Raw genomic sequence first — 19,356 nt, 5'->3', positions numbered from 1 at the left:
AATCTCAGGTTACATATAGGCTTATAAATTGAATAATGCATATAAAGCTTTTAGGTTATTTAACTTTTAGGTAATTGTTTATGGAATGATTACGTTAAGGTTGCAAAGCTTAGTTACGTAAGTAAAAACTCATAACGAATGGTTCTGGTGAGTGATTTAGAGGTATTACTTCTAGCTACTCATACATTGTAGAAAACAGTTCTAATTTCTGAAGTGTATCTTAGCTGGAAAACACAACTAAGTTATTGCCCTGTTCTGAGCATCTACCACTTAAGAAACCTCACTTGTTTTTGCAGGCTTAAGCCTGCTATATACATTTCAACTACTTCATCTAGGATATTTAGGATAAACAAAACGCCTAAAAGGAAAAATGCTTCCTCAAATAGTTTTAAAACCTCAGTATGTCTTTTCAGTAACATTGTTAGTTTTTAATTTACTCAGCTATAAGCAGTCCCAAGCAACATACACTTGAACATTTCATATTCATAAATTTGTCATAAAATTTCAGATAGCATTGTTGAACATGCCATCTGACTGCATTTGCATTACTTGAAATAGCTCTTAGTCACAAGTGTATATTGACCCTTAAAGATCTGAGTACGAGACTCAAATTAGCACTAGTATCTTTGTTCACTTCTCCATATGCTTGTTTATTTATATAGTGAAAGTGGAGCTGTTAGCAGATGTATCCTGGTTTCTGTACATTTAAATAGAATACTCTGAGTATCCAGAACCACAAGTGGAACTTAATCTTAGGTTTAAGATTTTAAACCTAAACTCCATGAATGCTTCAGCAGAATTGAATATACTAAGGACAGTCCATATTACCTTTGCATATGCAACTTCTTCAAGCCACAGCAAGATTTTCATCTGTTACTACAGATGAAATTCTAGCTCTCCTGGACGATACAACTCAGAGTTACGTCAGCAGTTTTAATAGTACAAATATTGTTTCCCTTCAAAAAGAAGTACAAGTCAATAAATCTAACACAGAATCTCTTCCTTTAGCAGTTCCTCGACTCTCCCACCCCAGTTTCCCAAATGAGATGTTGCAACAAGGACTTCTAGATAGCAAAAAGGAAGCAATCAATTTTTTTTTAAAGGACCAGGAATAATGCAAGTGTGCTAACTACTCTCATTCGAGGGAGCGCTGTCATTTTACAGAGCTCTCACAATCAGATGCAGACAAATACAGCAGATCTAAAAGAAGGGCTGTATCACACTTAAGGTAACTCGAGTCTCTAGTAGTAACCAGTTTTTAATAAAAGAAGCACTGAAAAAGCTACAGCTCAGATGGAACAAAGCTCTTCATACTTCATTTTTTTTTCCAGAATTATTCCGACTAAAAATACAATAAAAAAAAGAGTCAAGTTTAATAGAGGGCATATCAACTTAACATACATGAAAAATAACTTACATAATTTAACTGATTTTCTTTACAGAAGGAAACTAATCGCATAGAGCACATCCTTTTCCTAAAACCTATATACATTGACATATGGAAGAAGGCACAGAGGTATTTCTGATGATTAAGTATTTAAAATCCCCAGATGCTCTTTGTCCCCGTACGTTCCCTGGACAGTTCCTATTATTGTTCATGTTAAAATATGCTCTTGATATTTTATATTAAAGTGGTTATACCAGTATGTCAATCCCATCATGTATAGTATGCAATTGGTGTCTAGCAAGTCACACAATTCTATATGCTGTTTAAGGAACTGTTAGTGTGTGGAACAGCTGTGAATAATCATGATTTAGGGCCCAAAGACAAGACCATACTTGTGTCAGGGGTAGGGAGGCAGAAAATGAGGGCAACATCTGAGAAGTACAGCATCACAGACCTTAAAAACTGATTTGTGTTCACAGCCATTTAAATGGCAGTCTTAATTTTAATGAAGATAATGAAACAAAGCCCTTTATATAAACAGTTTATTTACTCTAAACAGCAACACAGACAGAACGCCATATAAACACAAAGGAAGTGATGCAGAATAAGGATGCTGGCTGACTTTGGATCTCAGAGGCTCTTAAGCAATAACAACCTAGTTTCTGAAAGATAGAAAAACAAATTCAGGGAGGGAAGGGGGTGGAGGGCATGATTTTTTTTCTCATACAGCCAGCTAAAGGCTAAATATAGTTCTAACATTTTAAAGCATGCCTGCATCAGATAGCAAAGTAACTAAAGATACTAGTGAATTTATAGAAGTATAAAAGTTTATAATTTTACAGCAGTTGAAATACTGACATCAATATTAAAATAAAAGCAAGTTTTACATAACAATCAAAAATACAAAAGACTGAAGGAAGAGACCCTGTATGAAAAAACTGGGGGCAATTCAGCAAATTTAGAACTGTATACAAGTGGCGAATATGGAAAATGGCACACATACAACCCCCTCCCTTAAGTGGATATTAATTGTACATAGCAACATTAGATTTTGCAAAAGTTTTGTAAACAAGTTCTTGCCAAACCAATCCCTTCCTTTTTAAGATGCTGCATGACAGATGCTTATGATGGTGCAAACTTCTTGGCTTGTGCTCGAACCCTCTTTTCATATTCCACTCTGTTTTGGCTGAATAGAAGAAAGAGAAAGGGCAATTAAAGCTTGAGAAATCAGAGACTGTATTGCAAAGTTACTTTTCTTCCATTTCATTTCAATGTGAAATGAAGCCATTGCTGAAGACAAAAGCATTAAATAGGAATTCACTGAAGACCACAATATATACATTAAAGACTTTCCTGGAACATTACTCCAACAATTTCATTTGGAGGGAAGTCGGGTTCTGTTTAACTAGTTACTGCACAAACTTCATGCCATACCAATCATTTGGCAACAGATGAAATACAGATACAGATTGAACTATCTGTATGCATCAGGTTTGTGCCTGCTTTCTCTCGTGGTCAGCAATACCTTACCTGCATTCTTACTCATCAACATAGTTTCCACCTGTGGTCATTAACAAATTCCAGTTTTCCAAGAGGATAAACTGGTTGATGAGATCAATGTAATAACAGCTGATGGAATATGATTTTGAACTTTATCTCACCTATCTTGAGAGAAGGGAAGCGCTGGTCTTTTAAGAAAGGGGAAAATGATAATGACAGTTTCAGCCTTTATCTCTGCAGACTCCAACTCAGAGGGTTAAGTTTTTCCTAACCTTTGCGGGGGGGGGGGGGGGGAATCCACATTTTGAAAAAACGCACCACAGTTCACTACAGGTAGCATATTTGCTATAGATTGATTGAACAAGCAGTTACTACTTCAAGGAACTATGTACAATAAAGCCTCATTGTGTACACAGAAAAAAGGCAACTTTGTTGTTTTCCATACTTAGGCCAACACAGGATAACAACTTAATAGATCATTCACTTGCATTTAACACCCAATACTGACAGCTATGTGTTAGCTGTCAAAATACTTTGTATTAGCTGTCCAAAGCACCAACCAAGAGCTAAACAAAAAATTGTTATCATTACTTTTTTGCCAAAGTTAGTTCAGAGCAACTAGATTTTTCAGGCAGCCTTTCAGTGAAAGCTTAACCTGCTTTCAGCTACAAAGGCTTGCCAATGTCTGAAAATACAGCATCTTCTTTTTATACACAAATTTACAAGCTTCATTCTACATTTTTTTTCTTTACGTTATACTGCACTGTCAGATGAAAACACAGCCTAGATCTTAAGTCTCCCACTCAGAGTATCCAAACAAAACAATGCCTTCCATAGTAGACTCCATGCCTACTGGAGAGGAGGAGGTAGCTTAGCTCATTAAGAGTGCTGAAGTTACAGCACAACAGCACCAAAGCAATCCTGAGGAGAACAAGTCTAAGTATTATTTTGTACACAGTTTATTCTTGAAGTTCGACAACTTGACTAAAAGACATACTTGAACAACACTGCACCTTCCCCAGTATTTCACCATTCCAAATTACAGATGTGTAAACAATTTTGCTTTGTTAACAAATTTCTTTTAAGAAAAAGAAATTGCTTTTAACAATTTCTCATTAAGTAGCAATGAGTCACACTATGGGCTGCAGAAATACAGCAACCTGCTGAAATGCTATGCATGTCCAATGACAAAAAAAGATAAACCAGAGAGTACACGTCTGAAATAAACTGCAAAGCATGCATAAGAATTTATTCTCAATAGATGTAGATTTTTTTTCCCCAGAAGCACTTACAGAATTAAAAGTTTTAAAATTGTATTATTTTTATTTTATCACATTCAGCAGATCTTGCTTTTGGAGAGTGGCTTGTATAGAAACAGGTTGAGAAGCACAGTGCTTGACTACTATCCTGAGAGCCTTAGTGCAACAACAAACAGCAGCTTATACATGACCTTTCCACCCGCTCCAATCTTTTTTTCCCCCCTATTTAAAGCAAAGTCAGCTTAAAGCTTATGCACGCGGGAACTGGTCTTTATTTCCTATGAACTACTGCACACTTAAAACAGTACTGATTAGCACTAACTAGTCATCAAGGTAAAAATCAAGAGCCTGTCTCTGCAGTCTCTGTAATAAAGCAAAAACAAGACTAGCAGAGATTCCTTCACATATATACATGAAGGAAAGTATAAAGATGAGACATATCCTATACATAGTTTTATGGAAGCATACTTATTCCTGTACCAGATTTCCTCAGACTATTCTTTCTTTTCCTAGAGGAGAAAAAAAAGTGGTGGGGCTGCCTCATCATTACTTGCTCCCAAAGGAGCCTTCCATCCATCCTTCATCTGCATGCAGTCCCATCCAGTCTTCAGTAGATACTGAAGAATAACCTTGAGTGAAGTCTGTAATTAACTGCAGACACTATCCACCCCTATGCTTCCTTTTCACTAGGGTCCTGTAACAGAAGATTTTGACATGATATTTTATGAGACTTCACATATGCAAGCTGTTTTTCCAAACTTGGCACCCTTCTGAAGATTTGTTCTTCTGTCCAGAATGGTAATCATGCTTTTCCATTGGTCATTATTTCAGTAGCTGTCAGTACCAAAAGCATTTGTTTAGAGTTTGTTGCTCTTTTAAAGATTATGAGTCAGTCATCCATTTTTAATGGTAGGAAAATTTTAAGATTAGTCTAAAAAGAGGTTTTAGTTCACAAATTTTTATTCTAAGGCTACAGGCTTTCTGTACTTTTTGAAACTATTCTTTTTGAACATTCATTTTCACAAAATGCCACAAGTTCCTTACAGCAATCACAGTAGCTCTTCTTCATCCTTCAGGCACAAGTGCTTATAGGTACACATTGCTGGATAGGCATGAATTATTTCTGTACTGATCAATGGAACTTGTCAGCTAATCCACTCAACCTTCTCTCTATCACCGGTCTCATTACATCATTATGTTTCACCACTACTCGTCAGTTAGCGTTTAATGTAAAGGAATTAATGTTGGGCTAGAACCAAGATGAAAGTCATGGTCCAACTGAATGTCTTCATGCTTTTGTGCTGTTGTCATACTATTAAAAGGCCTGTTAGCCTATTAACTGTGAAGCTACTGCTTTGCTTAAGCTTAGCATAAGCTAGGCATCTCCGCAGGATACACTCACACAGGCAAGAAAAATCCCTCGATCATTCCTGTAAACATCTGCACGTTATACTATTAGCAATAGACAGCTATAGGTAACATGGCAACTTTCAAGCTGACACACAAAGATACTTACCAGTAAATTGTGTAAGCCTCTGCTTGAGCTGGGTCTTGAATATTTGGTTCATTTAGAAGTTCTTGTATGCCTAACAAGATCTGTGGAGGAAGGTATAGATATAACGCAGGCACAGACATTATAAGAGATGTACCACACAGGAAAAAAAAACACTCTTGGAAGAAAGGGACTACAGACTTACTAGTTACTTTCTACAGTTACAGACTTACTAAGTTTCTACTGAGTTAGAAAGTAACTAACTACAGAAACACACAGTGAACATTTTACATTCATGTAAGATAAGCAGGCAGAGCAAGTATGAAGGTTAAGTATACACATATGTACAATTAATGACCTGTTTAATTGTGATTGCTGGCCTCCAGTCCTTGTCCTCCTCTAAGATGGAGAGACACACTGTGCCTGAAGGATACACGTTTGGGTGGAATAATGGTGGCTCAAATTTACCTGAAGAAAAAGAGAGTTACTTGCATGCAGAGCTAAGGTTATTATCAGACAGTTGGTTTAAACCATCAGTGTAAAGAACTGGCCAAAGAAACACACTTCTCTCTGACCCTGTTCCCCTTCTATACCCCCCAACCCACCCACCCGCCCACCACCCAAAAAGCCTGACATTTCTGGAGCTATTGATACAGTTTGCTTCTTGGCTCACTTGTACCTAAATCAAGTACTCTATCATGACTGTGTTATCAGTCCAGAAACTTTAACTGTATCACTGTGACCAGTAATATCTTCATTTAGAAATGAAAATTGACAGTCTGTAGTAGCTTCACAAAGAGCTTGTTAAACCTCTCCTGTATTTATAGCTACACATATTGTTGTATAAAGAAAAGATAATGCTGTTCACTCACCTACTTCCCCCTCACTTTAGGATACTGTTTTCCATACAAAGAAGAACAAGTTTCTAGCATATTTTTCCCCAGTTTCGCTTTACGTATAACCAACATGCACTGAACAAGAAGAACCAAGTCTAAGTTGCAAGACCAACTGAGGAGGTGCAGTTTTCCTTCTGACAATCTCTAATCTGTCATTTCTTCAATCTATGCATAACTTAAATGCAACAGCTAACATTTCATGTACTGCTAAGCAAGTGTTCATTACATTATTTTAGTGCAATTTTCTAATCCATCTTATATCACAAATATGTTTTGCTTATCAGCTGCTCAATGAAGTTCAGTAGGAATGCATAAGCAGCATTAGTAATGAGTCCTACCAGTCATAAATACGTATTTTTTAAGGCATGACAATTCATTTAACACTTGCAGAGCATGCTAGTTGCACACAAATTAAATATTTTCTAGTTAAAAGGTGTATTTCCTCTTTTGTCCACTTGTATTTAGGTGGCAACAAACCCAAGTAGCCAAAACAACTGATAGAGCTGAAACACTAATGAAGGACAGTCAAAAAGAGATGTTTAAGCATTTCCATTGATTTAAGAGGGTAGCCAAATCAAGAACCAAAAAACTGGACAAGGCAAGAAATGTTTTCATATTTCTGAAATGCGCAAGTTTGAGGTAAGTTTTAGAAGGTTCCTTATCCTAACAGGAAAAACATCTGAGTATCCACTGTACATCAGCTTAGAAAAATAACAGATCTGTTTGCTCTATATTTAGAGCAAACGGATGAAAAGGTTATAGTTCATGGAAATATTTCTTCCCTGAGTTCTCAGCTTAGAAGACTAACTTTACAGCAAGAAAGTGCCTAAACACCCCCGCAAAGGATTTAGACTAACCATGCCTACTTATTACTTTCTAAAATGTTGATCTAGTGAACACTTCAATTGGTGCTTTTGTCAAATTTTGAAACCCAAACAGTACTTCCCCCCTCTCTTCTTGATGGTGTTATATCAAGCACTTGGCTCAGTTGGTCACAGTTTTCTAAATGCAAAGTAGAGAATAAGGGGGGAAAAATAACAAAAAATTGTCAGTAAGAAAAAAAAAAATCAAAAGAAATCACAACCATTCGTACAACTTCATGGACTAGCTTAATATGGTTCTACTTGGTATACAATTGTAATTTTTCTTACATTTTGGGGGTGAAGAAGGGTAGTCATCCTTGAAAAGCATTCGTAGTTTAAATAAGCCTCCTTCCCATGGTGTCTATAAAAGAAGTTAAGGTAGAGTTTTGATTACTGCAAAGAAAAGTCAAACGGTTTCTGAGCCAAAACATAAGACACTTTCTTCTACACTGGAGGAAAACAACTGTCCCATATGATAGTATGCTGCCTACACTGACATGAGTTATCCCACTGACACAACAAGTTTAAGTTAAAAAAAAAAAAAAAAAAAAAAAAAGCTTTTCCACTTCTTCACAGCCTCAAAGTGGTACTAAGACACCAATAGATTTGATAAAAAAAAAAAAAATGAATTCCATATACAAGTATAAAGCATGTAAGAAACAGAATATTTAAAAGTTCTAAATTATATGCATGTAACAAGGGAGACATTATATGCCCACTTAAACCAAGTCTGAGAAGATAGGATACGTATATACCCCTTAAGCAGCTGAATAAAAATGGCTTCTATTTTGCCAATATATTTGCTCAACAAAATGTGGGCAAAACAATAGAGAGCACTGTAGTATTGCTACAATTAAGGTGAGATTTACTAGTCTAAATTAATCTGCTTGTATTTGGTAGCATGTAGCTTTGCAGATTACATTTTTCTGAAGTTCCAAGAAGTTATCAGAAATCAAGAGCTTTGAAAAAAGCAATTCCTGTGCTACACAGATGACTAGGTAAAACAGCACTACTCAGTAGGGTCATCTAAGAAACTAAAAACACCTAGGAAAAGACAAAAAGCACATCTCAAATATATCATTCCTTGCCATCTTACTTGAAAAAAAAAAAAAAAAAAAAAAGGAGAAAAGCCCTTTACTGACAAACTGATTTCTGGTAAGAAGTGTAGATATACAGAAAAGTTCTTTATAGATGTAAAATTCAGACCATTTCTCCATGAACTGCCCTTGCTATCGGACTACTGAAAGGGAAGTACATGCTGGGTTGTTCTTAACAGGCAAACTAGAGTCGAGATGGTCTTGCATCTTATCAAAGTAAATGATTAAATCTCAGCCTCAGGTACAGACAGGTATGACTGAACACCACCTTAGGAGGAAATACCCAATTCTTCCCTACCTGAATTAAATGCTTTTTCCTGGAGAAGAAAAAAGGAAAGCTCTGCACAGTAAGTAACAGCAAAAATGTAAAGATTTGAGTTAGAATGTGAAAAAAAATTGTGTTAGAGAATACTAAGGAAGCTGTTTTTAGAAGTGAATGGGTTCGATTACATTTGATATATTTAAAAAAATGGTTCTGAACAGTCAGTTGTCATCAACTGGTAATATCTAGTCTCTGTAACTTCTCAGAAGAGACTAACCTGTCAGTTTTTTAGAAGACTAGAAAGGATAAAATTTTGTTTTGTTTGCTTTCAGTCTTACAACAGACAAGTTCAGTTGGAAGAAACCTACAAAGGTCAAATCCACCTGCACGACCATTTCAGGGCTAAACTAAAGTTAAAGCACATTGAGGGCACCGTCCAAATGCCTCCTGAATGCTGACAAGCATGAGGCAACAACCACCGTCACGTCTGACGCTCCCCTGGCACAGCTCTGTGCCGTTCCCATGTGTCCTTGCCAGTTCCCAGGGAGAAGAGGTCTGCACCTCCCCTCCGCAGGAAGCTGCAGAGAGCAACAAGGTTGTCTCTAAACCTCCTTTTCTCCAGACTAGACAACCAAGTGTTCTCAAACTGTCCTCGCAGCCCTTTTAACAGCTTTGTTGCCCTCCTCTGGATGCTTTCAAGTATCTCAGTATCATTTTTATACTGTGGAGCCCGAAATTGTATGCAATACCCAAGGTGAAGCCACACCAATACTAAACATAGGAGAATCACCTCTTCTGACCACCAGGCTATGCTGTGCTTAATGCACCCCAACATGCAGTTTGCCCTCTTGGCTGCCGGGGCATGCTGCTGATTCATGTGGAGCCTGCTGTCCATCAGCACCCCCAGATCCCTTTTCTGCATAGCTGCTCTTCACTCATCTCCCAGCTTGTACCCCTGTCCAGCATTACTCCATCTCAAGTGCAGAACCCAGCATTTACTTTTAACCTCTTCTTGCTGTTGACATACTCGAGAGCTTTTTTTTTTTTTTGTGGTATGACACCACACTGGCTAGCACTGAGCTTTAGCTTTTCTTGTTTTCTCCCTGCAGATGTGAACTGCAGCTCTGTGTTCTCCCTGTGAAGCCAGACCTTGTTTCCAAGTCACATTTTAGCCCACTTAGTCACTTTAGTCACTTTTTAGCCCAAGATCCAGGAAGAGTTCCCTGTTCGGCCAGGCTTGTCTTCTGACCCATTTACTCATCTTGTGGCAGAGTGGGACTGCCCATTCCGGAGTCTATAAAAGGTAGTTCTTGAAAAGCAACCAGCTCTTGTGGACCCCCAAATTCTAGAGCCAATTCCAAAGGGACACTGTTAAATTAGTTCCCTGACAAGCTTAAAATTTCCTTTCTTAAAGTCCAGGGTGGCAACTCTTCAGACCTTTTTTCTTCTTATACCAAAATTTTCAATTCAACTATTTCACGATCATTGTGTACAAGCGAGCCATCTACCACACATCTCCTACAAGGCCTTTCCTATTCTTGAACAACAGATCCAGGAAGGCTAGTTGGCTCCCGCAGTACTTGTGACAGGAAGTCATCTTTAGCATATTTCAGGAATTTTCCAGACTTATTTGTCATGGTAATATGACATGCCCAGTTTATGTATTGGAAGTTGAAGTGTCCCATACGGATGAGGGCAACCAATCCAGGTGTTCCTCTAACTGCCTAAAAAATAGCTCATCTGTGCCATCATCCTTGGTAAACAGACACCCATGACAATATCTGCTTTGCTATAAGTCCTCTTAATAATCACCCAGAGCCTCTCTATGGAATCATCCCTGAAGACAAAGGGCCTAATCTCTTCCCTACTACAAACGCAACACACCCACCTTGCCTGCCCTGCCTATCCGTCCGTAACAACCAATAGCTCTCCATTCCAGCACACCAGTCATGGGATACATCCCATCAAGTCCCACTAATACCAACAATATACTCCAGAAAAAGACCAAAGCTTCCAGTTCATCCTGTTTGTTCCTCATATTGATGTGTTGGTATAAAAGCATTTCAGGTGTGCTCCTGAACCTGTAGTGCTCCCCAGAGCAGCAGAGATACTCCCATCAGCCATGCCACCCTCAGACAGTGCTTTATCCCTTCGCTTAATCTCAGTGGTATGCCCCTCAGGTGTATCCCCCTCCCCCACCGATCCTAGTTTAAAGCCCTCTCAATCAGTCTTGAGAAAAGATAAATGGCTTTTAACAAACAGTTCAACTACAACAGAAGAACAGACAGTCAACAAACAAGTTGACTGCCTTTCTCATAGAGCAACACACCTTACAGCTGTAAGATAGCAGATACTCAAAGGCCATACTAAAATAACAACAGTAGGCATGCAGTATCATCTAGATCTTCCTGCATTACTGGACCAGTTACAGATATAATTTTCAAGTCAGATTCTAGGTAGAAGTGATTTGCTGTCAGAAAAGAGAGTGAATGGAGATCTCCAACCTAGCACTAATACCACTACAATTTTTTGAAGGGATGCAAGACACGCACTCCTGATGGCTCTTGTACAGGAGACATTTCTTGCCCTTTTTCACTACTACATATACTTTCCTCGTAGCTCCACACGCTGTCCATGTGCCCAAATCTGTCATACAATTGGTTAGAGACCCTCAGACGCGCATCCAGCCAGCCAGCAACTGGCCACTGCCCAAAGCTCATCTTTAACACTGTAGGAAATTTATCTCAACCTTGCTCAAGTTTTTGTTTCTACCACTTGTTTCCTCATTATCTCTAATTCAGGGACGTGTGAAACAGCACGAAGCCACCTGCAAATTCCTTTCCCACAATTTTTCATCTGGCTGATGAGAAAGCATAATGGTGGTTTCATCCATTCTATTGTCTGAGGGGAAACAGCTGCAGTACAGCGTGCCTCCAAACAGAAAGGCGATATACAGCAACTGTTTTTTTCCTGGTAGAGATGAGCAGTGTATACTGCTTCTTGCTGAAGAAATGACATTTTCACTTGAGTAAAAGACACATTTTTTTAAAATTAGATCCCTATCAGAAATTACATGAATCTAACTGATACATTCCTAAGGAAAGCATTTCCTAGGAGGCAAGAAGTTGGTTTTAAGGGTTTTGTTTACTTTTTTGCAGTTTACAAAGCTTCAAAACATTAGTATGTAAAATGCTCATGCCATAAGCTTTCATAAGTATTTAAAGGTGACATAAGGTACGTAACTATCCACTATGAGGAATACTCTTGTTTTAGCAGAACATAATGGAATGAGGTTTTCCTTATACTGCTAAGTTTTATTTATTTATTTATTTATTTATTTTTAGGTACTTCAAGAACTACCTTGAGTTAGGCATTTTTCAAGAGTCAAACAAAAAAGCAGATATGTGTTATGCAGACATCTATCAACTTACTGAGCTAAGTTATATCCTTAGCAGTAATATCATGTTCAGCATTAAACTAACTGAGGCAATAGTATGGAATCTGCATGTTTTGGTAACGAAGAAAGGAGATCTTAAGGGAACATAAGCAAGCCAGCCAGAAGTAGCAGTAGACCAGGCAAAGCAACAGTCCTCGTATATCCAATGCAAGACACCAAAGATGCAAAAGAATGAAAAGAAAGTAATTAAAAGCATTATCCCAGAAGATCAAAATGCATCCAGTGAATTCAAGAATAATGTCTCCTTGCTAAATAACTTGTGAAAAAAAAAAAAAAAAAAGAAAAAAAAAGAGAAACAAAATCCTGCTCAGACTAAGTTATACTGGTACTATACAAATCAAAAAAGCCTCAAGCATTAATAATTATCTCCACATAAAGGTTTGTGTTAGTCTCATCTGCTAGAACCAGACCAAACTGATTAAAATAACAAGGTCAAAGAAAAAAGTCCAGGACTATTTATTTTTTAGGAGAAACACAAATGAAATCAGATCAAAAGAAACTATTTTAGAAAATTCTATTCTTATTTCCCTAATATAAAATGGGAAGACTACATAGAACTGAAGACATTTAGTTTTCACGCTAGCAACTATTATTTTCCATGAAATTTCCATGAAATTCAAGAAGTTGAAAACTGCTACTGTGCAGCACTTCTGTAGGACTGAAGAATCTCACTATTTATCAGGCAAAAAAGGTACTGGCTGTTAACCAGCAGAAGCAATCATTGCTTTAGGGTTTACACCATTGTTTATCTCAAGTGTGTTCCACTCAAATTCTTGAGAGGAATGTGTAAGAATCCTGTTTCTTAAGGTGAACAGTGCCAACAGCTGAACAGGCTCGTGGTGTATTTTGTCCTACAGTATGATCCACGCATTTACATTAAACTATGTTTAAGTTATATTCCTATAGTCCTCAGCATAATATACCAGCAGGCTTATGAGAGTTTTCAGCATAAGCGAAAAATTAGGACAACAGTAAGTCTTACCCCTTTCTTTCCTGGAATAGCACACTCCCAGTTCATTAGATTCATTGTGCCATCTGGATTTTTTGTAGGTACTGCTACAAATCCCTGAAAAAAGGCAGGGGAAAAAAAAAAAAAAAAGAATTTCAGAAGAAACTTACAATACTTTATGACACATTTGCTCTTTACACAAAGTTATTCCTTTGTGCACAATGTAGTTTTAAGGAGCTTATTTAAAAAATAAAGTAACATGTCAGGGAAAGAAATCATCATAACATGAAAACAGCAGCAATAGTCAGAAAGTTAACAGAATTTATATATACTTACAAATGGATGATCTTTTCTCCAGGCTTTTCTCTCCTGTGCAAGTCTACTGAGAGCTATGCCAGACATATTTAGAGTCCCTCTAAAACAAAAATGATTGCTTTTAGTATAACCTTTTATTTACAATGTAAATAACATATTATGTTCTCTTTAAAAGCTCTGATCACTCAGGAATTCCTTGGGCCTTCAATTCTCAGTACTGTGCAAAAATGTCTCTGCTACATTCTGCAGATATTAACATGGGGAATAATATTGACACCCCCACCCCCCCCCATCCCCCCCCAACAACCTCTTAGTTACTGGACCTGACAGAGCTTAAAATACAAGGTAGGCATAATATTTGAACCATGTTTTCAAGATGACTTTGACAATAGCTTGACAACAGTAACATTATTATTAATGGGAAAAGGGCTCACGTTTCCTACGTGTGACTAACAAACACATAACTACCTCCTTACTATATCACAAAGTTATGGCTTTCTTCTGTAGACAAACGCCTGCACTGTTCCTAATTCTCGCAAATAGGAGAATAAGAAATGTCAATTTTAGACCAAGCCCCTGCTAAAAGCCAGAGTTCTACACAAAGGCAACATAGGCACAGTATTTATTAACATCACCTCGGTTTTACTGTTGTGTCATACATGTTGTATGATTTGTAAAAAGCAGCAGCAATAGACAGCAAGACAGAAATCAACTGGGGAAGAATCAGTGGCTCACTGATTCCTCAAGACAGGTCCTTAACTCCTGTATAAACTGAATAACCCTTGAGCATCTTCACCGCCTTCTTTACAGCTGAGCAAACAGTGACCAAGACTGCTGAAGAAATACATATAGCACAGGTCACTACTACAGATGACACAAGAACAGTTCTATACATGATGATTGCAATAGAGTGACACTCTCAAATTCGGGGAGGATTCCACATGGTCAAAAAAAATCCAATGAAGGTTTCTAATCCTCCTTCCTACTGCACTTCTACCCGTTTTAGAGTTAATAATCGGTAGGCGTAGAGTTTTAGAACAGTTGGCCTGACTTCATACAACCACCAGAAGAGTAGTGCCCCTTTCACTAAACAAGCTCACAGAAATAGTGAAAGAAATATTACCACTCTGTTAGAGCAAATATAGAAACACTGATTAAGAATTATTAATACTACAGGATTGTTGCATATGTAGAGTTCTTGACCATACGAACAGTAGTTCAAAATGGTCCTTGCTTTAAAATCTCACACTTAACTACTCATGCACATCTGTGATACCCTTTGAAGATTAGAATACAGTAGGCTTCCAGTGTAAGTACTTACACATCATCAAGAGTGGCATTGCAGCACAGGCACCTCAACTACAAGACCTTAAGAAACACCCCCCTTCCACTTTTTTCTTTCCCAAAGTCAGTTTTGCTTAGATGACTATAACCCATTATTTCAACTTCCAGCTAGCAATGTAATTTCTGCTAGAATTTAATTAAAATTAAAGCTTTTTAAAAAAAGGACCATTAACAGGCCATGCAGTAAGCATGCACCAAGGGGAAAAAAAAAAAAAGAAAAAAAAAAAAACTACATTCCATCTAATATTCCCAATACATGCATCTGAATCTTGGTCTTGTCAGAAGATTTGTGGAACCTAGTCAACCCTAAAACTGTATATACCACTTCCATTCAGAAACAGAAATGGAGTCACTGGAGAGATCATCAAAACAACAACAAAAAAAAACTTTTCCCTCGGCCAAATTCTAAAGGGAGTAATTTTATTGCATGAGCTCATACCCTTACAACAAATCTAAATGAACTAGTAAGTACACGACATTTTCAGCTGTACTGTTAGCACCTTCTGATCCACTGTACTAACACTAACTTCACTATAATAATATGAAAAAATCAGTTGTGCCTATACGCCATTCAAATATTTGACAGTTTAGCAACTCAGATACCTTTTTCTGCAGGGAAACATATTATAGGATGCTTTCAAATAAATAAATCGTTTTTTCTGTGACTAAAAGACAATTAGATACACACCTGAGAGAAAATACTAACTTCTCAGAGGGCACAAGCCATCTATGTCCAAAAGAATAACAGCAAACTATTTTTTTCAGCAGAAGAAACTGAGTTTGAGCTCTGTATCGTGCTTGTTTTTGCAACTGGTTCTGCACTATATCATGCCCTGGTAAATTTAAGGATTTCTTCTGTTCTATAAAAGACCCTTCAAAATCTTGAGGCATTTGACTTAATTAAACACTGATCAGACAACACACCTTTTTTTTCAGTGTATATTCCTTTCACAGATAACTTAGCAATAGGACAAGAGGAAATAGCCCAAGTTGCACCAGAAGAGGTTCAGTTTGGAAATCAGGAGACATTTCTTCTCAGAAAGACTAGCTGGGTATTGGAACAAGTTGCCCAGGGAGGTGGTAGAGTCACTGCCCTTGGGGGGTGTTTAAGGAATGGTTTGATGTGGTACTTCGAGACATGGTTTAGTGGATGATATTGGTGGTAGGGGGATGGTTGGACCAGATGACCTTGGAGATCTTTTCCAACCTTAACGATTATATATGTAAATGCTTTGTTGTAATCAAAAAAGATCAAGTGTGCTATTTTAACTCTTCTGTACCTCAAGATGTAAAACCCCTTGAAGAGGGAGTTTTACACACCATTTCCTTCCCAAATGTAGTACCTTTGCATTCTCAATGTTTACCTTTCATTTCCTTGGTTGAAATGAAAATTTCTCTGCGCGCTCCCCCCCCCCCCCCCCAAGTTGCACAAGAAATTAACTGTAATTATCAATTTCACAGCAGGATATATTTCACACAGGAATGGAGAGGGAAAGAGGGAGAAAAGAGGCATGTAAAAATAGTTCAGAGCTCTTATTTTGCAGCCTAGCTAAGTAGTTACAGGTAATATTAAGAGACATTTTGGCTCCAAGTCTAAATACTTCAACAGCAGGATTTATGAACTGTAACACACAGCATATTTTAGATGAAGAAAATTTCAGACTCATTTGCATTACTATACACCAAGTGGAACCTGTGACTTTAAAGTTCTGGACTTAAATGTCCAAATCTGAACAATCTATTAATGATTCAAATGTGATTAACTATGATATCTTAAGAGATGCTTGACAGAGATAAGCATTTATGTTTTCAGATTAGATTCCAAGTGCACATATTTATCCTACTTAGTATGGAGAAATGCCTACCTGGGGTCTCTCTTCTGCACTACTGTTGTTACATCATCTTAAAAAGGTCTAAAATAATTAGAATCATCATCGTTGGATAGAGAATGCTACAGACTTATTGTCTGCATTGTGCAAGCAAACATGATATGGTTTTAACCCTCTCTTTTCTTTTAAAAATAAATCCTGAATTGTGAGTCTAAGTTTTGTCATCTTGTCATTTCACTAAATTTCACAGCTTTTCTCCTGAATTACTTACCCTAAGACTGCAAAGAACTGCCAGCACAAAACAATGTGGAAGAGCAAACTATTAGTCATAGAGCTTGTCACCTTCTTTCTGACAAATATCAACGTATCTTACATGTAATAGGTCAGTGCCTGGCAAATCTCTTCAAAAAGTTCCACATGCGTCAGTTAACCCTGACAAGAGCAGAGAAGCATCTAAAGCCTCTCATCACAAACTTACCAAGTACAAGAGAAAACAGAGATATTTCAAAAATGGAGATCCCACTAGTTAAGAATCCCCTCTAAAGTGAATCAATCCAAAAACGAGTTGTCAATACATACACTCTAGCAGGAATTCAGTAAAAACAAACAAAAAACTAGATATCTTATGCAAACTTCAGCTCTGCTTGCTGTAGCATGACAGAGGATAAACAGAGTTTGATCATCTTGTTATATATATTTTTTGGTCTCACAAATTATGGTGTAGCTGGAAGGAGTGCAGTACTAACTGGGAGTTAAATTATTAAACACGAAGATATTCTCACTGTTATCTTCCTCAATTACTTATGTACATTTCCCCCCTCTTCCCTCTGAAAGAATTGTTTGCCCAAATATCTGTAGAAACTTATCTTTTTAAAGGCTCTTAGTTTTCTTTAATTTGGAATATCACAACTGATTTGCTTTTTTCTTCACGTGAGAAATTTACCCGGAACAAGCTGAACCGAAGTCCCAGAATACTGAACAGCTACATCACTGGAAAGAATATGAACGTCTAAACCAGAGGAAATTTATCAACTCTACCTTGCCACACAAATGTAAGAGGCTGCTCTTCACGTTTCATTTGGTTTTACTCACCTCCACACACACACACCAGGATTAAGAAGTGGCAATGCTCCTCGTACTGCTATCAACTCATTAGAAAACTGCCAGAAACTTCCAAGTCTACTCAGAAGCTTACCTCTGCTGCTCTTACTACTACTTGCTTTGGAAAAAAGAAGCAAACAAAACCAAAACACTAAGCCATCTCTATCTTCAGGTGTGTATATGGGGTCGTGTGTGCAAGAGAACTTACGTCTAAACAGAAAAAGCAAGTCTTGTACATAACAGTGTTCCTGTGCCCCTGTAACAACCCACGAGTATGGCTTTTGACAAGTCCCTAGATAACGAAGAATATGTTCTTATTCTATCAAAACAAACAAAAATTATTAAGATTGCTAGCCTCTCATTTTCACTTTACCGACTGCACGCAGACACTGGAAGAAATCCTATATTGGAACAGTTTGGCCCCAAACCGGACACCCTTAACTTCAGAAGGGCCGAGGAAACTACGGGATGAAGCTTAATCAAAGCACACCACCAGCTCTAGACTGATACAGAAAGTCTCCTCCTGCCTGCCGCAGGGAAATAGATAAAAGAGGCGGTACTAGTCCGAACGGCTACTAAAAGCGCAAGAACAACAAAAGGAGCCGCGCGGCAGGACGGCTCGGTAACAGACCGGCCGGGGACTTCGCCCAGAGGAGCTGCGGCAGGGCCGAGCGGCGCCTGCCCCTGCCGAGGACCGCTGCTATCGCGAGCCCTCCAAGGAGGCCAGGGCAGCGTCCGAGGCCTGCACAGGGCACCCCGGCGCCCGCCCGCGGGCTCCCGGGCAAGCGGCTGTCGCGGCGGGGACCGCCTCGCGCGGGCCCGGTGGTGCCTGGAGCCCCCTCGCTGGCCGCGTCCCGGAGCGACCGAGACCTCCCCGAGCGGGCCGCAGGGCAGCGGGGGACGCGGAGCTCGCAGCGATGCGCCGGCGGGCCCGGCCGCGCGGCCGCAACAGGAGCCGCCGGGCCCGCACGCCCCGCGGCTGCCCGTCCCGCTGCGCCGAAGGCGGGGAGCGCCCGCCCAGGCCGCGCTCCCCCAGGGCCCGCGGCCGCCTCCGCGCCGCGCCAGGCCCCGCCGTCCCAGGCCCCTCGCCCGGCCAGGCCTCACCGTGATCGGCCGCGGCACCCGCGCGTGTCCCGGATCGAGGCGGCAGCGAGTGACCCGGATGTTCCCGACTCGGCTCCCCCCCTTTGTCTCTGGTCCGGAGTTTCCCTCCCTCTCTGCTCGGTGCGGAGCGCAGCGGCGAGGTTTGTCCCTCCGTCCGACCCGTCCGTGCCGCTGCGCCGGCGCGCTGTGACCCTGCCTGCGAGCCGTCCGCCGCGCTCTGCGCATCCTCGTGAAACAGGACCCGGAGGTTACCGGAACAACGCCTGAGCGGGGGGAGCAGCGGGGCTCTCCCAAGCCCTCTCTTCCTCGTGCCCCTCGGCTTCCACGAGCCCCCGTCGGGCACCCGAGCGGGTTTTTACCTCAGGCGCCGAGAGCCACCCGTGCCCTAAAACCGTCCGGTCTGGCGCAGGCAGCCGAGGCGGGTCTGGCAGGCTGCGCCTGCCCCGGGACACGCTCGAGCCCGGCGTGACCCCGCCCACTGTGCTCGGCCGGGGCTCTGAT

The 19,356-nt window shown here is 39.7% G+C and overlaps 1 protein-coding gene and 1 long non-coding RNA gene across 3 annotated transcripts; one reads left to right on the top strand and one right to left on the bottom strand.

The window, feature by feature from the left end:
* Positions 1 to 1,912: 1,912 nt before the first annotated feature.
* On the bottom strand, positions 1,913 to 19,354 carry UBE2I (ubiquitin conjugating enzyme E2 I). 2 transcript variants are annotated; one of them, XM_068699743.1, is made up of 7 exons: positions 19,215 to 19,354; positions 13,499 to 13,577; positions 13,196 to 13,279; positions 7,686 to 7,758; positions 5,997 to 6,106; positions 5,663 to 5,742; positions 1,913 to 2,573 (listed from the first exon to the last, which is right to left on the bottom strand). In XM_068699743.1, the coding sequence occupies exons 2-7, from the start codon at positions 13,562 to 13,564 to the stop codon at positions 2,510 to 2,512; spliced, it is 477 nt and encodes a 158-aa protein (XP_068555844.1). In that variant the 5' UTR covers positions 13,565 to 13,577; positions 19,215 to 19,354; the 3' UTR covers positions 1,913 to 2,509. The 2 variants fall into 2 exon arrangements, with proteins under 2 accessions (XP_068555844.1, XP_068555843.1); XM_068699742.1 differs by lacking the exon at positions 19,215 to 19,354 and adding an exon at positions 18,856 to 18,990.
* LOC137865042 (uncharacterized) lies at positions 6,103 to 8,526 on the top strand. Its single transcript, XR_011101729.1, has 2 exons — positions 6,103 to 6,654; positions 7,000 to 8,526. It is a non-coding gene; the product is annotated as an uncharacterized lncRNA (long non-coding RNA).
* Positions 19,355 to 19,356: the final 2 nt, after the last annotated feature.

The sequence above is a fragment of the Anas acuta genome, chromosome 15 (assembly GCF_963932015.1).
Source record: "Anas acuta chromosome 15, bAnaAcu1.1, whole genome shotgun sequence".
Taxonomy (NCBI): domain Eukaryota; kingdom Metazoa; phylum Chordata; class Aves; order Anseriformes; family Anatidae; genus Anas; species Anas acuta.
Note: the sequence above shows the minus strand (reverse complement) of the source record. Positions and strands in the feature narration are given on the sequence as shown.

Excerpts from the sequence above, each read along its gene's own strand:
- UBE2I (XM_068699743.1), bottom strand. The coding sequence starts at position 13,564 with ATGTCTGGCATAGCTCTCAGTAGACTTGCACAGGAGAGAAAAGCCTGG. Across the intron at positions 13,280-13,498 it reads GGAGAAAAGATCATCCATTT|GGATTTGTAGCAGTACCTAC; the intron begins GTAAGTATATAT and ends GCCTTTTTTCAG. Across the intron at positions 7,759-13,195 it reads CTATTCCAGGAAAGAAAGGG|ACACCATGGGAAGGAGGCTT; the intron begins GTAAGACTTACT and ends CTTCTTTTATAG.